At 42.7% G+C, this 23197-nt stretch overlaps 1 protein-coding gene and 1 pseudogene across 1 annotated transcript; both read left to right on the plus strand.

Moving 5' to 3' along the window:
* The first annotated feature begins 1544 nt into the window (after positions 1–1544).
* LOC143390758 (salivary lipocalin-like) lies at positions 1545–5644 on the plus strand. The gene is made up of 7 exons (XM_076843181.2): positions 1545–1703; positions 1995–2131; positions 3156–3229; positions 3861–3971; positions 4300–4401; positions 4572–4617; positions 5381–5644. Exons 1-6 carry the CDS (start codon positions 1608–1610, stop codon positions 4595–4597), a joined length of 546 nt encoding a protein of 181 aa, XP_076699296.2. The 5' UTR covers positions 1545–1607; the 3' UTR covers positions 4598–4617; positions 5381–5644.
* A 14589-nt stretch (positions 5645–20233) lies between these two features.
* LOC143390759 (3-phosphoinositide-dependent protein kinase 1-like) lies at positions 20234–21757 on the plus strand (annotated as a pseudogene).
* The last annotated feature ends 1440 nt before the right edge of the window (positions 21758–23197 follow it).

Below are 23197 nucleotides of genomic sequence, written 5' to 3' on the forward strand. Positions count from 1 at the left end.
CCTAACTATATGCGGGTCTCATAATGATCATATTGGCTATTTAAAGGTACCTTTTAAGGAAAGGTCAACTTGGGAAGGACCTAGACCAGCCAATCATACTGGTCCTAAGAATTGAAGACTCTATGTACATAACTGGACAGGTGTGAAAAGAGAATGATTATTGAAATACAACTTTCCCTTACAAGCCAGTAATTGCCACAGAATATCCACCAATATTTTACTCTCCTCATCAATCTACAATAAAATTTGGCATCTTTCCTAAATGAATGAACTATACAAAGGCTTTGCCAGTGCAACATAAAATCCTGAGAGGTGACAGATATGTTTCAGATTGATTCAAAAAATTGATAAAAGACAGTCATATCAAGATGCCACTTCCTATAGAAAGTCCAAAGCCAGGAGGACTTGGTGTGAAAGCGCAGCCACTGAATGCTTCACTTCTGCTTCTTAAAAGAAAACTGCAATCGACCACATTGAATTTGGATTCTTAACTTAGCAAAAGATCTAAGAAGCTAAAAGTATGATTGAGTTATCTAAAACTATTTGCAGAATACAAAAATAAGATTAGATATGCTATCATTTTGACTCTAAAAATCCATATGATTTAAATGACTCCTTATTGTTTGGATATTATTTACAGCCATATGATAAAAGCTAAATCAAGCCTGGCAACCTGCTCATCGTCCCATTGGACCCTACAGTAATCTGTCAGGAATGATTCTCCTTACTAAGAGGGTGAGGCTCAGGGAGGCTAAAGGCTTTCCTATGGCTTTGGTATGGCAGAGATGGGAGTGACACCTGGTCTGCATGGCTCCAAAGCCTGGGTTTGTAAGTCCTTTCTGCAGGATGCCACCTCCCCAGCATCACCCAGTTCTATAGTCAGGACTTGGGGTGCCTCTGGAAAAGATCTCTCTAGTGCTTCTGTTTTCACATGGGCCCATGGCATAGACTTACTCAGAATTAAATACTTGTCCATTTATTGTGGGGAGACAGAGGGTTGCAGTGGTTGAGTTCAGAGAACAAGGAAAAGGAATTTAATGTTCTCAATACAAGATACCAAACATTAAGGACATTGTTTTATTCAACCCTGTTTTAATGCTTGCAGCATCTTTGGTAGAGATGGTCTCATTGTTTCTGCAGTTTGTAAAAAATTGAGTAATTCACCTAACGCCATATCCCAGGTGAACAGCAGAGCAGAGACCCTCCACACATTTCATTTCCCAATGATGCTCATTCCCACCACTTACAATGAGCTTTCTGAGTTCAACAAGCCAGACCTACAGTTAAATCTGGTTCCCAGTGGAAGCTCTGTACAGCATCCATGACTCTTCATGGGAATGTGTTTTGAGAAATGTAAGGTCACTACATAAATTTAAAAGAGTGGGGACTGCCAAGTTTCAACAGAGCAGGAACAATCCTTGGCTTCACCCCAGGGAATGAAAGACCATTTCAAGGACAGGAAGGAGGAAAGGGGGAGGCACCTGAACAGAAAAAAAAAAAAAAAAACAAGGCGTTTAGATAAAAAGGTAGAAGAGCTGTGGTGGAGCTACAGTGGGGACGTGCTCACTCCTGGGGACTGTGAGGAGACAGTTTTATTCCTTACCAAGATGAAGCTCCTGCTGCTGAGTCTGGGACTGACCCTGATCTGTGCTCACACAGAAGGAACCCATGATGCTGTGACAAGCAACTTTGATCCGTCCAAGGTAAAACTGTGGAGCAACTTTTGACTTTGAAGGCTGGCATGTTAAAAGGAGTGGGTTCAGACCTGAACTAAGAGCAACTGTGCCATATTAAAATGTAACAGTGCTGGGGACTTCCGATATCACTGAGGAGACAGTGGAAATGTTCTAGGTGTCCAGTCAAATGATCTGAGTTCTAATTCCCTCTTCTCATCCTGAGTCCTGCCGCACAGGCCAAGACTTCAAGGAGAAGAGGGTCTGTGTGGCATTCCCTCTCCTCTTTTCTGACTTAACCATTTTTCTTATTTACTGCAGTATTCAGGGGAGTGGTATTCCATTCTCATGGCCTCTGATCATAAGGAAAAGATAGAAGAAAATGGTAGCATGAGGGTTTTTGTGGAATATATCCATGTCTTGAAGAACTCTTCCTTAGGCTTTAAATTCCATATAATGTAAGTATGACTTTTTTTGTTGGGAAAGGGAAAATGAAAGAATAGGTATGGTCTTAAACCTAAACACACACACACACACACACACACCAACTCATGCACACAGACATGTGCCCATACATACTGAGCCTACATCCAAAATCACAGTCCCTTAGTTGACACTGACCCAGGATGTGATGGACCTTGGTCTTTTCAAAATTCATGGATAAAGAGTTGGTTACAAGAGTAAGTTGATTGGAAGTGGGGGATGCAGAGGGCAGAGGGGTATCAGAATCAAGGTTAGCATGACAATATGGAATAGTTAAAGGACATGGGATTTAGAATCAACAGAATGAATTTGATTTTTACCAGCTGTTGACCAAGAAAACCCATCCCTTACCAGGTGTGGTGGTGTACAACTTTTATCCCATTTTACCAGCTGTTGACCAAGAAAACCCATCCCTTACCAGGTGTGGTGGTGTACAACTTTTATCCCATGGCTCGGAGGCTCAGGCAGGAGGATCATGGGTTCAAAGCCAGCTTTAGCAACTTAGTGAGACCCTGTCTCTAAATAAAATATAAAAAGTGGCTGGGGATGTATCTCAGTGGTTAAGTACCCCTTGGTTAATCCCCAGTACCATAAAAAAGAATTCATCCCTTCCCACCTTCATTTTCCAAGGACAAAAGCTGGTGATAAAGATTCTCCCTCTTGATTTCTTGTAAGGACTGAGTCAGGTGATGTTCATAAAGAACTCAGCTGAGAGGCACCATTAGTGCATACTTAGCTAATGATCTTAACGAGTGGTTGTGGTATATTAGTAGTAAGAATGGGAAGTAGTAATAATGGTGACAAGCAGTTCAAGCACTTTTTAAGTCATTTCCCAAGTATCAAAGTAAATGAAACAATTATGAAGAAAATCTGTTTGATAATTGTACAAAAAATATTCAAAAGTTAGGTGGAATCAAAAACCCAGGTTATAGGTAGTTAGGGGACGAGGAAGCCAGCCTCATCAATATGTCCTGGGCATCAACTCGTTCTTTTTTACAGTATAAATGGAGTATGTGCTGAAATTGAGTTTGTTTGTGACAAAACAGAAGAGGATGGTGTATATTCTGTTGAATGTAAGTAGACCACAAATGTTCTTTCTAAATTATATTTCCAACTGCAAGGAATTTACTGAACTCCAATAATATCAGGATATTTATCAATGACTCATTAATTCTTATTAAAGTAATAAAATAGGGGCCATCTAATAGCCAATGTCCTGTATATAGAAAAAACTTAGGTGCCAAAGCCAATTCCTATAATACCATCAAAGAAAGAACGCAGTCTGGTCAGACGTACCTCCTTCTACAACAAAGATAATTGGCAGGAGGGAAAAGGTAAACTGGTAGGACAGCTTCTCATTTTCTACCATCTGTGTGATGATGCCTGGTGGCCATTGTCACACATATAGCCCAGGATGTAGCACCAGATATGAAATGCCAGAGGGCTTATTGGGAAGACAGACACATTATTGACAGAGATGGTGAGGGAGGTGGACAGGTCTCAGAAAGGACGATAGAGGGTGAGTTGCTGCTGAGACTGAATGTTGTACACGCATGGTCTATTTACCAGTGTCCTTTTTAGAAGTCCTTCATGAAGCCCGGGCATTGGACATATTCACTGAGTCTTCTAGAAGATGCAGTGTATTTTTTCATGCAAAAGAATAGGTAAAAAGAAGTTCTGAGCTGTATTCTGTTTTCTTCACAGATGTTGGACATAATACATTTAAAGTACTTGAAACGGACTATTGTAGCTATATTATTTTTTATCTCATAAATGAAAACAATGGGAATAAAGTCCAACTGATGAATCTCTACGGTAAAGTATTTTCATGCTGACAATCATCTTGGGTGGAAGGAAAGGGAAGGAAGGACCCTAGACACAAAATGATCTCCCCAAGTTATCTTGGACCGTTTCTTCCCCACTGAAGACAGATGTATACCTTTGGGAGTCCCTCAGTCTCAGTGAAGGGAAGATCATGAGATCTCTCATTGTGCCAGAAAGATGTCTTATTGATGTTAGATTCAGATGAGGTCCTGACATACAATTGTCACCACCCGTTTTCCTGTTCTTCTGGAGCCCTGTCCTCTCATTCTCCTCTATTGTCAAGACATAAGTCACAACAGTAATGTCACTGTTCCCACAGGTCGAGCACCAGATGTGAGCTCAGAACTCAAGAAGAAATTTGTAAAACTTTGTGAAAAATATGGAATTGTTAAGGAAAACATATTGGACCTGACCACTGTTGGTAAGTTTAGCTAGCTGGATTTCTCCTCCTGAAATTCATGACCACAGAAAAGGAAAATCCAAAGGAAGACAATCACCCTCCTTAGTGCCAACATGGAGAAGCATCCAATTTCTCTTAGGGAAAAATAATAGGGATGGTCTCTCTGAATGTCTTCTCTTTTGCCTCTGCAGACCGCTGTATCCAGGCCCGAGGTTGAACACAGTCCTAAGTCTCCAGGTAGGTGATCTCTGACCCTCATGCAGAGGGGTGGCCCAGGGAACAGTGCCTTCCAAAACCATTAGGGACTTGTGCCCAAAGATTGCATGAAGAAAAACAACATAGAGGGCTTTCTGTACTCTCTATAAGCCCACTGGCATTACACATCTGGTGCTCTGCCCTGGGCAATGTGCTGTGGCAATGTCACACAGATGGCAGGCAATGAGAAGCTCTCCTATCCAATTTACTGTTTTCCCCTTCCCACTATCTTTGTTGCAGAGGGAGGTACACATGACCAAATTATACACAGTTTTCAGTTGGATGACCTTGGGTCAGGACCTAGTCTTACCATGAACTTTTGCACAAATGGCCTAAGCAACCAAAACAGGAAGCAGTGACGTGCTCCTTACAGAGTGCTGCGTGCAGGGGATGCAAGTGGAAAAGGCTCAGTTACTGATAATGAACTTAAGGTTATCAGGATGTGAAGGTTGAAATGGAAAAAGAATTAATAGGGTGTGAGTATGAAACCCACATAAATATGAATCTGTGTTTGTGGTCCATCTTCCAAGCCCAGGAAGCCATCTAAGCTTCCAGTTAGGATAAGAATATCTTCTCTGACTCTGCACATCCTTGACTTCTCTCTCCAGAATGGAATTGACTCATCTTTCCATTGTCCTCCAACCTGAAGAACAGACCCGGGTTTAAAAAAAAAAAAAAAAAAGAATTTCCCTTTGTCCTCAGTTCAGTCCCAGGAATGAGTGATGAGTTTCTGTGTTCTCTTCAGGGCAGAGAGAAAGTTTCCTCGCCTGGGCTCCAGCATCATCTCTCTCCTTCCTCATGGCTACGCCATCTTACGACAAGTTCTGTCACCTGATTTCCACCACTGTCACATATGAATGTGTCATCCTGGATTTCGAGATCTTCCCAGATTGCTGAGGATGATTCATCCATTCACCAAGAATCAAAGGCTTTCTCTAAATTTCTCTCTTTGCCACACCCAGGTCATCTGTACATGAAGAAGTCTTTCTCTACCCCTTCAATAAATGATCAGCCCTGCAGTCCTGTGACTTGTCCTTGTTCTGGGAGAATGTGAGGCTAAAGTGGGAGGATGAGAGGACCTCCTGGTCCCAGCACCAGAAATCCTCCTCCAGCGTCTCAGAGTCTCCTCTGTGTTTCAGGATTCTCCCTTCTCCTGCAGTAATCCTCGGACCATCATCCCAAGTCCCCTGAAGGCTGTTTGCCCTTTTATCTGCATATTTTTTACTGACCCCATAAGATCATTATTCATATAGTAAGAATACAAGACTCACTCCATCGTTTCTCTATCCTAGAATTCTCTTTTTCAATGTGTCACTGAGAGAGTGACAGTGCTGTGACAGACACCAGCTCAATGTGGTTTGGGCATGCCTTGTGCAAAAATAAAGGCTCTGTCATCATAGGCTCAAAAGTTAATGAGAGAACAGTATCTACACATTTGAAGCTCCCTGTATCTGTCTGTGTCCCCAGAAGAAGGCTTAATCAGGTTCAGGTGTATTCCTCCTCAAATACTTGGTCTGGTTGCCAAAATATGGTAAAAGGCTATGTAGAAGGCCCACCAGTTATGGTAGGATCCTCCCCTACCACTCCTTGTGAAATGGGTTTCACAATGTTGTCCAGGCTAGCCTCAAAGTCCCTTGACCAAGCCATCCTCCTACCTCAGCCTCCTCAGTACAGGCACATGCCACCACAGTTGACTTGCCATTCCTTAATGGTGGCATTTAAGGGACAGGAAAGCTGTTTATTTATTTTCTAAGTATTTTCCAATGTCCCGGAGAATACTTAGAAAATAAGTAAGAATTGCAAGAGCCACATTGATGATGGGAAATTGTGGGCAGTACCACATGCCGAGAAAATAAGCCCAGAGAAAGTCATGAAAAGTCCCTTGTCTATCCCCAGATCAAGACAGCTCAGACCGGGACCCACCCCCTTCAACTCCAAATATTTTGTGCAAATGAGACGTGAAATATTAAGAACACTCAAAGATCAGAAGCAGAGCAATCCCTTTCTAATTAAAAAAGGGGAACCCACGTGGGAACCAGAGAGTAATTGGGGCCGAGCAATGCTGTCCTCTGGGATCTGAGGACAGATTTGAGCCAATGGTCCATGGCTGTGGGCAAGTGTCACAAAAGCTAGGCAAGGGTGCGGGCTGAAGATGCACCTCCAAGGTCCAGGAGCTGAGCCAGAGAGACCCTCCCCTTCAACTCCAAGGGAGTTGACAGCTCCTCTCCCCTACCTGGAGTCACAGAAAGAGGCTGTGGGCCTGTGGTTGCACAAGCGTCAACTTTAGGAAAAGCACCCCTTAATCTCCTGGGACTGGCCCGACTCTCACATTTAGGCTTCAGTGTTTTCACAGCTGGCCTGACTCTCATGGCTGGGCTCTAGATTGTTCTGGTGGACATGAACCATCTCATAAAACACCAACATGAGACTAGGGCACTCTGAGATCAGAAAAACAAAATACTTTTGCAATCCACCAACACGATTCTCTCCTGGCTAAATTGAGTCACAGCTACTTCTCTGCCAATTGCAGATTTATGTCTATCTCCATTTCTTGTTTGTAAGCTATATTGAGCTCTCAACCATTGAGTTGTCCCTGCAGTTCTGATTGCACCCAACTTAGAGCTCCTCTAGACCTCCCCAAATCCTATAGAAGGTTCTTCCTATGACTCTTTCTGAGATGCCCAGTTCCCCTTGGTGAGTGTTCTTTCTAGCTGCAACAGTAAAGCCAACTTCTTGACTCACACATGTGTTCCTAGTGGTATTTGGTGGAAGGGTATTAACATTTTTAGGACAAGAACACAGGTGTCCTCCATGCAGGGGAAGCACCAGGCTGATTCACAAATGCAAGGCTCGGTTTGACACTGTGTACCCATCAGGGGCCAGGACACAGAAGGCCTTCAAGTATTTTGGCCTGAGCAATTGGAAAGCTGGAACTGCCATTTAATCCAGTCAGTTGGAGGCATGAATTTAGTGGGGAAAGCTACATATCTCTGTTGAACATACCATTAGTCTATCTAGGTGGGATGCTATCAGAGATGCAGGTGTAATCCAGTATGGTTTATGAAGATGGGATTAATTTCTCCCCTATGAACAACTGAAGTGAATATTCCCTGCAGTCAGTCAGGAACCTGCTTCTCTCTATACACTACTCCCTAGGACAATGTCCTCACCTGCAGGGGTTAAAGCTGAGTTGTAAGAGGTAAGCAAAAATAGATGGTGGGAAAGCATGGTCTTCCCTCCACTCCACCCTGGGAGGTTCTTCCAAGTTCATCCTCCTTCATGGCCACTGCCCACTTCCTGCTTGCACAGGTCTAGAGAGATTACTTTGAGAATTAAATACCACATACTTTTGCTATTGGTTAGGCCTAAGGTTCTTTTCGCAATACAAATTCCTCAAAAGTTTAGTAGATTTCTGGTGCACTAACCTCTTGGTTTCTCCCATGGACAGATAACTGTACTCTCAGAAAACATTTAAGCCTGAAAACTCTGCCATGGTCTAGGTCAGCCTCTATGATCTGCCCACCCTTTCCTTTCCTTTAACAGTGGTTTGACAACATCTAAAGCAAGAGATTTGGGTGGGATGGGTCCTTCAGTCTTGTCTTCACCAGTGGACTCCCTACCTGTCACAGCAGCAGCTTGATCCCTTACTAAGCCTGGACACCCCCTTCCTGTCACTGCTTACAATGCTTCACTTTGGGATCCCAAAGCAGCAGCACTCAGTCAACTTCCAGCGAGGCTGCAGGTAGGGAGGGCATCTTTAGTGATGCTCTGCTACTGTGTCCCTTCACTTGCAGCTTGGCTGCCTCTAGCCCCAGCCCCTCCCTCTTGTGAGTTTTGCTGAAAGCACAAGAAACTCCCAACACCACACCAGACGTTCAACACCCTGCTTTTTTCTTTTTTTAAATCTAGTTCTCAGTTCTACAGCCTTTGTGGGTACATGCTGCATCTTCCATAGAACAGCAAGCAAATATTTGACCAAAGGTTTTGCCAAAATATAACTAGAGGTAGCAGGTTTCCAGGTTGTTATATCTGAATTCATATCCCACCTCCTCCTCTTCTTCTTCTTATTATTATTATTACTATTATCATCTATCTATCTATCTATCTATCTACCTTTGGTACCAGAGATTGAACTCAGGGGCATTCAACCACTGAGCCACACCCAGCCCTATTTTGTATTTTATTTTGAGACAGAGTCTCACTGAGTTGCTTAGTGCCTCGCTGTTGCTGAGGCTGGCTTTGAACTCACTATCCTTCTGTCTCATCCTCCTGAGCTGCTGGGATTAAAGGTGTGCACCATGGTGCTCTGTAACACTTGAATTTTTGATACTCAATACCTACCTTCTGCAAGTCTACTGGCCATGCATTTTGAAGTTGATCAATTGCCTTAACTAGTAAGTCTCCATCTTGTGGAATATTCTTTGAGCTAGACTTGCAGCTACACGTGGCTAATAAAGATCAAGATAAAACCAGACACTGCACTTATAAAAGAAGATGAAGGTCTAGGTCAGTAGAGGGCCTCAAAAACATGGAGCAATTTGTGTTGTTGGTTAGTTTCCTTAAAGATATTAAGGACACGAATCCTAATCCAAATGAGATAGATAGCCCTTATTATGTACATTTTGCTTGTTTAATTTACTTTGAATATTCCCATGACACTGGTGACTGTGATGTCTCTAGAGAATGAGTTCTTTCTTTATTTCTTTTTTTTTTTAAAGAGAGAGTATTTGGGGCTGAGTTTGTGCCTCAGTGGTAGAGCACTTGCCTAGGATGTGTGAGAAACTGGGTTAGATTCTCAGTACCACATATAAATCAATGAATAAAATACAGGTCCATCAACATCTAAAAAAAATTTTAAAAAACGAGAGAGTATTTGTACCCAAATGCAATAGATCAATGTCACTAACATTGATAACAGATTTCATTATCAGCAAGATAATGTATATTTTCTTCAACAAGTTAAAGTTGTTGTTCTCTATTAATATAATTAAATCTCGAAAACAAATTTGAATGAGTAAGTGTAGTACAATATCATATATTAAATTTACATGACACACAGTGTGAGACGCCACCCATGAAGCTACCTGAGTGGTCTTTTACTAAGTACTGAGTCATGGGGGACTTTGGTCTCCCTTGGGGAATGATTCCGGCGGCTTTTCCGTGTGTAGACTGCCCAAAGCATGAGATCTCTGCCCTTGCTCTACCAGTGGTATAGCTCTCTCTGGACTTGGACGGAATCCACAGGGAACTGGATAACTCACCTCCTACCTTATTTGGCAAAAGAAGGTTCCATGGAAAAATCTTTGATCCTTCCCCCATATAAATAAAGCAAACACAGACTCTCTCTTTTTCCAATATGGAAGCTGGACCCCTAAGGTGGAAGAGTGTCTGGGGCTTCCCTGACCAGGAGCTGAGCACGCCCCTTAGCCTTGAGTAATGGGGTGTGCAACTGGCATCCCCTGAAGTGTGAGGCAGATGGACCTCACCTTCACTAGGCAAGGGAGTGCAGCTCTGGGAGTGGGCATCACCCAATGTGACAGGGCCACACCCCCTATTTGCCAGTAACACAATCCCCTTCCCTTATTTGGGTGGAATTTTCTATGGAATGTCCCTCCCTAAATAAAAACAGAGGTTCGGGGTGAGCTTGCTCTCGGCCTCTTGCCTCCCTTGTTCCCCTTGCCCTCCAGCGTGGGAGCTGAGGCCTCAGAGCCCTCCTTGAACCCCGAAAAAGTTATTTCTGCGTTTGTGTGGTGCGTTTACCGCCAGCCCAATTCACGTGGAGTGACCCTGACTCCATGGCCCATGAGGGACGTGGGCGATAGAAGAGTTGTCCCACACCCACTTTCTAAAATTACTTCCTGGGTCCTGTGGTTTCGTCACCATTTTCTCTTTCTTTGCTTTATTTCCCAGCCAGCCTGTTACCTGCAGAGGAAACCCTAATTCCACCACCTGTGCAGGACGCAGGGCAGAACAGACGACAATGCAATTCATTATTGATGGAGACCTGGACTCAGATTCAGTAGGTCTGGTGTGCAGCCTGACATTCGGCTTTCTCACAGACGCCCAGGTGATACCAGAACTGCTGCTCTATGGTCCACACTTTGAACAGCAAGACATTCAATTTGAAAATGGATTAGAACAACAATACGAGCTCTCTGTAGAGTTAACTCCTGAGTTGGGGGACCATCCATATCAGTGATTTTACCACTGGTGATTTTCCACATGAACTAAGTAAGGATAAAAGACAAGATGCCACGTTGTTTTCCGGGTGGTAGATGTGTGGGTAACTGTTAGTCAGTTCTCCATTACTATAGCAAATACCTGAGATAAATCAACTCATGAAGTGAAAACGTTTATTTTGGTCCAAGATTTTGATTTTTCAGCCCAGAATTGGATGGGCCTGTGTCGAGGCAGCACAGAATGGCAGAAGCATACAGTGGAGCAAACTGCTTGCCTCCTGGTTGGGAGACAAAAGTGGGGGCGCAGGCTGGGGCCACTCAAAGGCACTTCTCCAGTGACCTGAAGACCCCTCACTAGGCCTGGCTCTTGACAATCCCCCCACCCCCCACACAGCACCAGAACTTGGGGACCAAGCCTTCAACACAGGGGCCTTTGGGGGCATTTTAGATCCAAACCGTAGCAGTAATTATTATTTTCTGCTTCCTAGTTTTCTGTGTTTTTCAAATTTCTCCAAAAAACGAGAGAAAAGAAGAAAAGAAAGGAGTAAAGAAAGCAGAGTTTTAAGCTGCGAGCTCTGGGGGCTCTAGAACAACCTGCTCCCTCTTAGCACTTCCAGAGACTGAAGTTCTTTGGCTTGTGGCCTCTTCCTCTGTCTTCAGAGCCAGCACCAGGCCAAGTCCTTCTGGCATGACCCTCTCTCTGCTTCTTTCCTCCGTCTCCCTCTTCCACTTGGAGTGATTTTTGGATTTCGCAAGCCCATCCAGATAGCACAGGATGATCTGCACCTCAAATTCAGCTGACGGGAATGGAACCCTCCTCTGCCATGGAGCCTAGCCTGCTCACAGGGTGCTAGCACATGCACATGTCTGGGGACCGCATTCTGCTGGGGAGTCTTCCCTGCCCTGCTCCAGCCTCCAGCCCAGCCCATGTGTTCTCCTGCCTCGGGCTGTCTTTGTTCTTCTGATTCAGGTTATTTCTCCCACTATTTTCTAGAAAGTAACATTCTTCTCCTCCTTTCCTCCTCCTCCTCTTCTTTCTTTTTCTCATCCTTATAACAAAAAGGCACAATTAAAAGACAACTAGAACATGACAGAGCAATTCAAGTCTAGGTACAGAGAGTACTCAGAAGACACATTTGGGGAAAGCCTGTGGGAAACCTCAGAATCCACAGGGCCCTGGGCAGAGCGCTCAGAAATTTCCTCTCAGCAGAATGAACAATTAGTTCATTCTGACAAATATTAAAAGCAAGATCCAAAAGGATCAAATTGTTTTCAAGTAATTTAACAATGTCTCAGAAAAAAGCTCAAAATGCACAGTGGTACATTTCTGTAATATCAGTGGCTCAGGAGGTTGGTGTGTTCAAAGCCAGTCTTAGCAACAATGAGGCACTAAGCAGCTCAGTGAAAGCCTGTCTCTAAATAAATACAAAATAGGGCTGGGGATGTGGCTCAGTGGTTGAGTGTCCCTGAGTTCAATCCCCAGTAACCTCCAAAATATGTATAAAATAAAGATGATCCAATCACAATGTCTGGTATTCAATTTAAAAAGTTACGTGGCACATAAAAAGCAGGAAAATATGATCCCAATGAGAAGAAATGTATAAATTAATTAAAATTGACACAGAGGTTAGGTTCAACGGGGACATTAAGATCCTAATTATAACTCAACTCCTCAGATAAAAACTAACAATTGTGACATAAAACATATACTACTACCAGAATATTAAAGGAAATTCTTAAGATTCAAGAATAATGATACCAGATAAAGTTAGGAATCTGTACAAAGTAGCGAGGAGACCAGAAACAGTAATTACATATGCATATTTTTTTAATTATTTAAAAAATAATTGACTCCACACAACGTAATAACAATGGAGTGTGCAGTTTTAACAGGTCAGTGTAAACTGTGGGACCAAAACAACACCAGGGCTGGGAGGGGAGAAGTGGAAGAAGACTGTGGTGATGCTCTTGCTCCACATACACACACTCCAGCAGGGAAGGTCAGACCCTCCAACTCCCCGCTAACACAACAAAGCTGCAGTGGGTGGTTGTATGTTTGCCCCTTAAGCGTCTCCATCAGAATTTCTCTGGATATAATAAACCCCGGGTCGGAGGGAAGTCTGCATGAGGGCATATGTGCAAAGAGTATTTGATAAGAACTGTAGAGCTGCTCCCATCCACAGCTCCACCAATGGCACATGAGCGTTCCTCTAGTCCCCTCTCTGCCAACCTGGTTTTAGCCAGCTCTCTCATTCCTGCTGGTGTAATGGCCATAAGTGGGTGTCTCCAAGTGGATTGAATTTCTATTTCTCTGGATACTAGGGAGTTGGAGGGTTGGAGAGTCTCTTCCTCCACTCATTCGCCTTTGGTGTGTCCTCTTCTGTAACCTTCCTGTTCATATTTCTATTGACATTTCTGTCTTTATTTTTTTGAGAATATATAGGGGGCCCTGGAATATTATAGCTTAGTCTTCTCCCAATTGCCACTGTTTATTAACTCTAATGTCTTTGATACCATTACAAATTTTGATGTAACCAGATCCATCATTTTTAGTGGGGAAGAGGTTGTTTATGTTTTGTGCTTTTAAAATTTTGTTTTGTAAGTTCTTTGCTAAAATGCAAAATATCCTCCTATATGTTCTCCTATTACCTTCAGAGCTCAACTTTCGTATTTATGCCTGTATTAGTTGGCTTTTTTACTATAACAAATACCTGAGATAATTACCTTATAAAGAGATAAGATTTGTTTTGACTGGCAGTTCTGAAGGCTTCAGTCCAGGATCAAACCATCCCATCATGGCAGTGGTGTGTGGCAGAGCAAACCACTCCCCTCATCAGACAGGAAACAGAGAGAATACAAGAAGATGGAGTGTCCCCAAATCCCCTGTGGGGGCACACCTTTAATGACCTAAGGATCTCCCATGAGGTTCTACCTCCTGAAAGTTCTGCTACCTCCCAGTAAGGCCATCTGGGGACCAAGCTTTTATTTGGGGAGGGGTTATTACCAGGGACTGAACTCAGGGTCCCTCGATCACTGAGCCACATCCCCAGCCCTGTTTTGTATTTTATCTAGAGACAGGGCCTCACTGAGTTGCTTAGCCCCTCACTGTAGCTGAGGCTGACTTTGAACTCTAAATCCTCCTGCCTCAGCCTCTTCAGCTGCCAGGATTACAGGTGTGCACCACAGCACCTGGCAGGACCAAGCTTTTAATATCCGGACCTTTCAGTGACATTCTTTCAAAGGATAGTGAAGTCTTTAGTCTATCTGAAATCCACCTCTGTGTGTCAGATTCATTAAAAATCTAGTTTCTCTTCCATTGTTACTAAATAATTTGTCTTTGCTCAATGATTTTTACTGCTACCTTTATCATATAATAATCCATATACATACATACATAGGATGCCACTAATTTCACAACATGCCCCCTTGATCAACTGGTACATTCTTACATCCATATCACAGCCCTGTGATATTATCCTGGCAGACTCCAAATTTATATTGCTAGGTAAATACCTACATAATATCCTCAGTTTCCCCTCTTGACTTGCAAAGCCTAAAATATTTACTATTTAGCCATTTAGGGAAAAAAATGTTTGCTGATTTCTTTTCTATATGCTGGCCTTTCCTTTGCTTATGGTAGCTATTTGTGCTACATTTTCCCCTAAATAAACAAATCTGTCAAGCAGAGCCCTTTAGAATGCTTTGAATATAATGGTTATTAAATTATATGATTGTGTGACTTGAGTTTTTAAAAGTAGTCTTCTTGACGGTAGGCAGACATGTGACCTGGAGAAGAGGCCCAGCGTCCCGCCGGTGCGGTAGACAGATCACCCCTATTGGAGGAGGGACCCAGCCTCCGCCTACAAGGTAGGCAGACCGCTCTACCCGGAGAAGGGGCCCAGCGGCCCGCTGGTGCAGTAGACAGACCACTCCAACTGGAGGAGGGGCCCTGCCGCCCGCTTGTGCGGTCACCTGACCGAGCTCTTGACAAACATAAGGTTTCCCCAACACCCCCACCTCATCAAACATCTTATGAGAAAAACTGATGGAACTCATCTTGGAAAATCCCACCAACCCTTAAAACCCACCAACCGGTAGGCTGGCGTGGCTACCAGTGAGGTTCTGCAGCGGATCAGGCACCTGGTTTACTTCTCAGAGAATAAGAGTAGAGAGGCCACAGGTGGAAGCTCAAGTCCTCTCACTCTGACTACCACCACCATCCTGAACCCAGAGACTCATGCTAGGAATAGACAACACCATCAACTGGAAGAAATGAAAACAGAGTTCTGAGAGACATTTTTTTTCTTTCTTTTTCTCTCTTCTCTCTCTCTTTTCAGCCTCCAGTCTCCTCTACCCTTCCCCCTCAGGTCTTCGCAACCTCAACATATGTGAAACCAGAAATTGTGCACGAAAAAGGTCTTTAACAACTGAATCACCAGAATAATATACTATAGAGGAATTGCATATGCCCCACCTCCATTCCCCCTTTTTATTTCTTTTCTTTTTTCTCGTATTTTCTTTTTCCCGCTCTCTTTTTTCTCTTCCTTTCCTTGTTATTTGTTTTCCTCCCTCTTACTCCCTCTATCCCACTTGCAACCCCCTAAATTTTACTATTCATAAGTAGGGTAATCTTATGAATACAGATAGGAATTTGAATCTATACATTCTTCCATAAATTACCCATCTATTGGTTAGAGCTCTCCAAAGTTACTAAGTTAGATTAACCCCATACCCTCACTCCTTTCCCCATAAACATAACATCCTACACCTGAAATTCAGTTTTCTTCAAGCTACCAGAAACGGTATGCCTTTCATGAAACTAATGACTATATTAGTAAATGTTAATCGAAACCAACATTTGTAGACATAGAGTCTAGCTATAAATGTAGTAATAAGGAAAACGTGTGCTTGGATGATGTACTATTGATATTGAGAACTGTTAACATTGTCTTTCTCCACAAAAGGGAGACTTTGCAACTATACAAGAGCAATATAAATATATAGGGGGAAGATTCAATAACACAACAGTTTCACAAAGCAGAAAGAAACGCGAGCAGTATGAAAAGACAAGGAAAGAAAGGACCACAAGCAATGCAGGTCAACTCAACTTTAGAAGAGGTAATATCTGCAGCAGATGGAATGTCAGATAAAGAATTCAGGATATACATGCTTCAGATGATCTGGAGTCTCAAGGAAGACATTAGACAGCAAAATCAGACAATGAAAGATCACTTTGACAATGAATTACATAAACAAATCCAAGAAGCAAAAGATCAACTATACAGGGAGATAGAGGTTATAAAAAACAAACAAACAGAAATCCTAGAAATGCAGGAAGCGATAAACCAAATTAAAAACTCAAATGAGAGTACTACCAGCAGAGTAGAACACTTAGAAGATAGAACATCAGACAATGAAGACAAAGTATTTCAACTTGAAAAGAACATAGACAGCTCAGAGAGACTGTTAAGAAACCATGATCAGAACATCCAAGAAATATGGGATATCATAAAGAGACCAAACTTAAGAGTCATTGGGATACAGGAAGATATAGAGGTCCAAACCAAAGGAATGAGCAATTTGTTCAATGAGATAATATGAGAAAACTTCCCAGACTTGAAGAATGAGACAGAATCCCAAATCCTAGAAGCCTACAGGACACCGAATGTGCAAAATCATAAGAGATCCACACCTAAACACATTATAATGAAGATGCCCAACATACAGAATAAGGAGAGAATTTTAAAAGCTACAAGAGAAAGGAAGCAGATTACATTTAGGGGTAAACCAATCAGGATAACAGATGATCTTTCAACACAGACTCTGAAAGCTAGAAGATCCTGGAACAACATATTTCAAATGCTGAAAGAAAATGGGTTCCCACCAAGAATTGTGTATCCAGCGAAATTAAGCTTCAGGATGGAAGATGAAATTAAAACCTTCCATGATAAACAAAAGTTAAAAGAATTTGCAGCTAGAAAACCATCTCTTCAAAACATCCTCGGCAAAACATTACAGGAAAAGGAAATGGAAAATAACAATGAAACCAACAGTGGGAGGTAATACAGTAAAGGGAAAAAATAATCAAAGAGGAAAAACAAACCATGTTAAGTATCATAAATAAACAAATATGGCTGGAAGAACAATCCATATCTCAATAACCTTAAATGTTAATGGCTTAAACTCACCAATTAAGAGACACAGGCTAGTAGAATGGATCAAAAAGAAAAGATCCCACAATATGCTGCCTACAGGAGATGCATTTGATAGGAAAAGACATACATAGACTAAAGGTGAAAGGTTGGGAAAAATCATATCACTCATATGGACTTCAGAAACAAGCAGGAGTGTCCATACTCATATCAAATAAAATAGATTTCAAGCCAAAGTTAATCAAAAGGGAGAAAGAGGGACACTACATACTGCTCAAGGGAACCATACACCAACAAGACATAACAATCATAAATATATATGCCCCAAACAATGGTGCAGCTATGTTCATCAAACAAACTCTTCTCAAGTTCAAGAGTCTAATAGACCACCATATGATAATTATGGGAGACTTCAACACACCTCTCTCACCACTGCACAGATCTTCCAAACAAAAGTTGAATAAAGAAACTATAGAACTCAATAATACAATTAATAACCTAGACTTAATTGATATATATAGAATATACCACCCAACATCAAGCAGTTACACTTTTTTCTCAGCAGTACATGGATCCTTCTCAAAAATAGATCATATATTATGTCACAGGGCAACTCTTAGAAATTATAAAGGAGTAGAGATAATACCATGCATCCTATCTGTTCATAATGGAATGAAACTGGAAATCAATGATAAAAGAAGGAAGGAAAAATCATGCATCACTTGGAGAGTGAACAATAGGTTACTTAATGATCAATGGGTTATAGAAGACATCAAGGAGGAAATTAAAAAATTCTTAGAGATAAATGAAAACACGGACACAACATATCGGAATCTATGGGACACAATGAAAGCAGTTCTAAGAGGAAAATGTATTGCTTGGAGTTCATTCCTTAAAAAAAGAAAAAAAAACAAATAAATGATCTCACACTTCATCTCAAAATCCTAGAAAAAGAAGAGCAAATCAACAGCAAAAGTAGTAGAAGGCAAGAAATAATTAAAATTAGAACTGAAATCAATGAAATCGAAACAAAAGAAACAATTGAAAAAACTGACAAAACTAAAAGTTGGTTCTTTGAAAAATTAAATAAGATTGACAGACCCTTAGCCATGCTAACGAAGAGAAGAAGAGAGAGAACTCAAATTACTAGCATACGGGATGAAAAAGGCAATATCACAACAGACACTTCAGAAATACAGAAGATTATCAGAAATTATTTTGAATCCTTATACTCCAATAAAATAGAAGATAGTGAAGGCATCGATAAATTTCTTAAGTCATATGATCTGCCCAGATTGATTCAGGAGGATATAGACAACCTAAACAGACCAATATCAATTGAGGAAATAGAAGAAGCCATCAAAAGACTTCCAACTAAGAAAAGCCCAGGACCGGATGGGTATATAGCAGAGTTTTACAAAACCTTTAAAGAAGAACTAATACCAATACTTTTCAAGCTATTTCAGGAAATAGAAAAAGAGGGAGAACTTCCAAATTCATTCTATGAGGCCAACATCACCCTGATTCCTAAACCAGACAAAGACACTTCAAAGAAAGAAAACTACAGACCAATATCTCTAATGAACATAGATGCAAAAATCCTCAATAAAATTCTGGCAAATCGGATACAAAAACATATCAAAAAGATCGTGCATCATGATCAAGTAGGATTCATCCCTGGGATGCAAGGCTGGTTCAATATACGGAAATCAATAAATGTTATTCATCACATCAATAGACTTAAAGATAAGAACCATATGATCATCTCGATAGATGCAGAAAAAGCATTTGACAAAGAACAGCATCCCTTTATGTTCAAAACTCTAGAAAAACTAGGGATAACAGGGACATACCTCAATATTGTAAAAGCTATCTATGCTAAGCCTCAGGCTAGCATCATTCTGAATGGAGAAAATTTGAAGGCATTCCCTCTAAAATCTGGAACAAGACAGGGATGCCCTCTCTCACCACTTCTGTTCAACATAGTTCTTGAAACACTGGCCAGAGCAATTAGACAGATGAAAGAAATTAAAGGCATAAAAATAGGAAAAGAAGAACTTAAATTATCACTATTTGCACATGACATGATTCTATACCTAGCAGACCCAAAAGGATCTACAAAGAAACTATTAGAGCTAATAAATGAATTCAGCAAAGTGGCAGGATATAAAATCAACACGCATATATCAAAGGCATTCCTGTATATCAGCGACAAATCTTCTGAAAGGGAAATGAGGAAAAACACCCCATTCACAATATCCTCAAAAAAAAAATAAATAAAATACTTGGGAATCAACCTAACAAAAGAGGTGAAAGACTTATACAATGAAAACTACAGAACCCTAAAGAGAGAAATAGAAGAAGATCTTAGAAGATGGAAAAATATACCCTGTTCATGGATAGGCAGAATTAACATCATCAAAATGGCGATATTACCAAAAGTTCTCTATAGGTTTAATGCAATGCCAATCAAAATCCCAACGGCATTTCTTGTAGAAATAGAGAAAGCAATCATGAAATTCATATGGAAAAATGAAAGACCCAGAATAGCAAAAACAATTCTAAGCAGGAAGTATGAATCAGGCGGTATAGCGATACCAGACTTCAAACTATACTACAGAGCAATAGTAACAAAAACAGCATGGTACTGGTACCAAAACAGGCGGGTGGACCAATGGTACAGAATAGAGGACACAGAGACCAATCCACAAAATTACAACTATCTTATATTTGATAAAGGGGCTAAAAGAATGCAATGGAGGAAGGATAGCATCTTCAACAAATGGTGCTGAGAAAACTGGAAATCCATATGCAACAAAATGAAACTGAATGCCTTTCTCTCGCCATGCACAAAAGTTAACTCAAAATGGATCACGGAGCTTGATATCAAGTCAGAGACACTGCGTCTGATAGAAGAAAAAGTTGGCTCCGATCTACATATTGTGGGGTTGGGCTCCAAATTCCTTAATAGGACACCCATAGCACAAGAGCTATAAACAAGAATCAACAAATGGGACTTACTCAAACTAAAAAGTTTTTTCTCAGCAAGAGAAACAATAAGAGAGGTAAATAGGGAACCTACGTCCTGGGAACAGATTTTTACTCCTCACACTTCAGATAGAGCCCTAATATCCAGAGTATACAAAGAACTCAAAAAATTAAACAATAAGATAACAAATAGGGGCGGCCATTGCTGGGGCTCCGTCGCGGGGAGGAGGACGCTGAGCAGGCGCCTTGCTGCGCAGCACTGCGGGGGAGGCGCCTGTGCCAACGCGGGGCCCATGGCCAGGACCACCAGCCAGCTGTATGACGCTGTTCCCATTCAGTCCAGTGTGGTATTATGTGCCTGCCCGTCTCCATCAATGATAAGGACCCAGACTGAGTCCGGCTCCGCTCCAGGCATTCCTAGCAGTGGCAGCAGGCAGGGCCCCACCATGGACAGCACTACAGCTGAGTCCCGGCCAAGCACCAACCCCCTGCAGCACACTGCCCAGCCACCACAGCCTCGCAAGAAACGGCCCGAAGACTTCAAGTTTGGGAAAATTCTTGGCGAGGGCTCTTTTTCAACAGGACCTTAAACCAGAAAACATTTTGTTAAATGAAGACATGCACATCCAGATCACAGATTTTGGAACAACAAAAGTTTTAACCCCAGAGAGCAAACAAGCCAGGGCCAACTCATTTGTAGGAACAGCGCAGTATGTTTCTCCAGAGCTGCTCACAGAGAAGTCGGCTTGTAAGAGTTCAGATCTTTGGGCTCTTGGGTGCATAATATACCAGCTTGTGGCAGGACTCCCACCATTCCGAGCCGGAAATGAATATCTTATATTTCAGAAGATCATTAAGTTGGAATATGACTTCCCAGAAAAATTCTTCCCTAAGGCAAGAGAACTTGTGGAAAAACTCTTGGTTTTAGATGCCACAAAGCGATTAGGCTGTGAAGAGATGGAAGGGTACGAACCTCTCAAAGCTCATCCATTCTTTGAGTCCATCACATGGGAGAATCTGCACCAGCAGACGCCTCCGAAGCTCACAGCTTACTTGCCAGCCATGTCAGAGGACGACGAGGACTGCTACGGCAATTATGACAATCTCCTGAGCCAGTTTGGCTGCATGCAGGTGTCCTCGTCTTCCTCCTCCCACTCCCTGTCTACGGCAGATGCGGGCCTGCCCCACAGGTCAGGCAGCAACATAGAGCAGTACATCCACGATTTGGACACTAACTCTTTTGAACTGGACTTACAGTTTTCTGAAGATAAGAAGAGGTTATTATTGGAGAAGCAAGCTGGTGGAAATCCTTGGCACCAATTTGTAGAAAATAATCTAATACTAAAAATGGGTCCAGTGGATAAGCGAAAGGGTTTATTTGCACCACGACGACGACAGCTGCTGCTTACAGAAGGGCCACATCTATATTATGTTGATCCTGTCAACAAAGTTCTAAAAGGTGAAATTCCATGGTCACAAGAACTCCGACCAGAAGCCAAGAATTTTAAAACTTTTTTTGTTCATACGCCTAACAGGACATATTACCTGATGGATCCAAGTGGGAATGCTCACAAGTGGTGCAGAAAGATCCAGGAGGTTTGGAGGCAGCAATACCAGAGCCACCCAGATGCTGCTGTGCAGTGACGTAGCCTGCGGCCGAGCTGCCCTTCGCTGCCAGAATACCTGCCCCAGCGCGGCTCGGCCGCCACCCGGGACACTTCCAGACCACCTGCCAGCCATCTCAAGGAGAATGCGGACAGCGGAAACCTTCCAACTTTTTTATTTAAAAGAAAAGAAAAAAAATACACAACTACACAAAGAACAAAACCAGTAACAAACAGGAATTCAGGGTCGCTTTGCTTGCTCTCTGTGCTTTGTGGAGACTTCCATGTGCTCTTGGGGCCGTGAAGACCCAGCCCCTTACACGGCAGCCCAGCTCCTGCCCAGACCAGTGGCTAGACTTGGTGTCACCAGCCCCTCCTAGCATCCATCAAAACCATGTGCCTGCCACGCACCACTCCTACTGTGGCCCAGGGACTGGCTCTTTCTGCCCACCCCCACTGTCACGGAGCCCTTCACCAGGGAACCTCTGTGCACCGTACTGCGTGTACTACAGACAGGGTTCTTAGCTTTGTGAGTATGCTCCCTACCTTATGTTCCTCATGCATGACCCTGGAGGTGTGGCCTGGCCCTTTGTGTCTCCTGTTGTGGCTCTGGTGACAGGATTTCTGTGGTTCCTACTGTCTGGCAGGCAGATTGAGAGGTGAAGAGTAGGCAAGACTGTGGAGATGACATGCAGAGCAGGCTGCTGCAGTTACAAGGAGCCCTCCTGGGTCTCAGCTCCCATGTCCCACCTCCTAGCAGTGTCCTTCAGTGGGGCTGGATGCCAAGCCAAGCACATGCTTGGGAGGGGCACTGTCAGATAGAAACCAGGTTAGCACCCAGCTGAGTTTTTGCCAGATACACAGAACCCTGTCCTGTACTTGGCAAGGCCAGGAGGTACCACAGAACCCTCAGGCCTTCCTGAGAATCTCTGGAAAGTTTTAAATGTACAGGCTGCCTGTACAGGCTACTAGTAAGGTCAGGCTTAAGAGAATCCTAGTGTCAGCAGTCCCAGGGTGCTTCAGTCTCCTGCCCAGCCTTACGTGCCCCTGTTCATGTTGTGGCTAAACACTTCTCAAAGATATCTCAGTTTTTACATTTCTGTGTTGGAAATCTAAAAGCCTTCTTCCTGCACTGCCTGGCCACTTGGCCAATGAGGGTGGAGTTTGTTTAGAAAAAAAAGTGTTATTTACTCTTGCCTGGGACATTAGAATAGCCCACTGAAGCCTGAGTCTGTTTGATCTGGCGTCTTCTGCCAGTTTTAGGGCGACTTTCCTTTTTCGCTTCCATAGCAGTGCTTTGCTTTGTGTTAGAGACCAGAATGTACCAGCCCCTTGCTTTGCTTTGCTGCTTCCAGGCAGAGTGCTCCAAAGGTCTCAAATGTGCCTGTCCTTGCCTTGATTGTCCCTGAGGGTGGCTTTCAGTCCCTGGGGAAGAAGAGCAGGCACCTGCCTTTTCAGTCTGCTCACAGACACCATCTGACTCCTATGTCCCCAAGGCAGGAACAACTTTGCCATTTCTGTAGACCTTCATAAAGGCACCAGCAAAAGGCCCATAGAAAATGTACTCCTTACACCTATCACCTGGTATGCCAGGCCAGTCCAAACTGAGAAGAAAGATTTCTTTCCCAAACTGTTTTAA

The sequence above is a fragment of the Callospermophilus lateralis genome, chromosome 2 (genome assembly GCF_048772815.1).
Source record: "Callospermophilus lateralis isolate mCalLat2 chromosome 2, mCalLat2.hap1, whole genome shotgun sequence".
In the NCBI taxonomy this organism is placed as follows: domain Eukaryota; kingdom Metazoa; phylum Chordata; class Mammalia; order Rodentia; family Sciuridae; genus Callospermophilus; species Callospermophilus lateralis.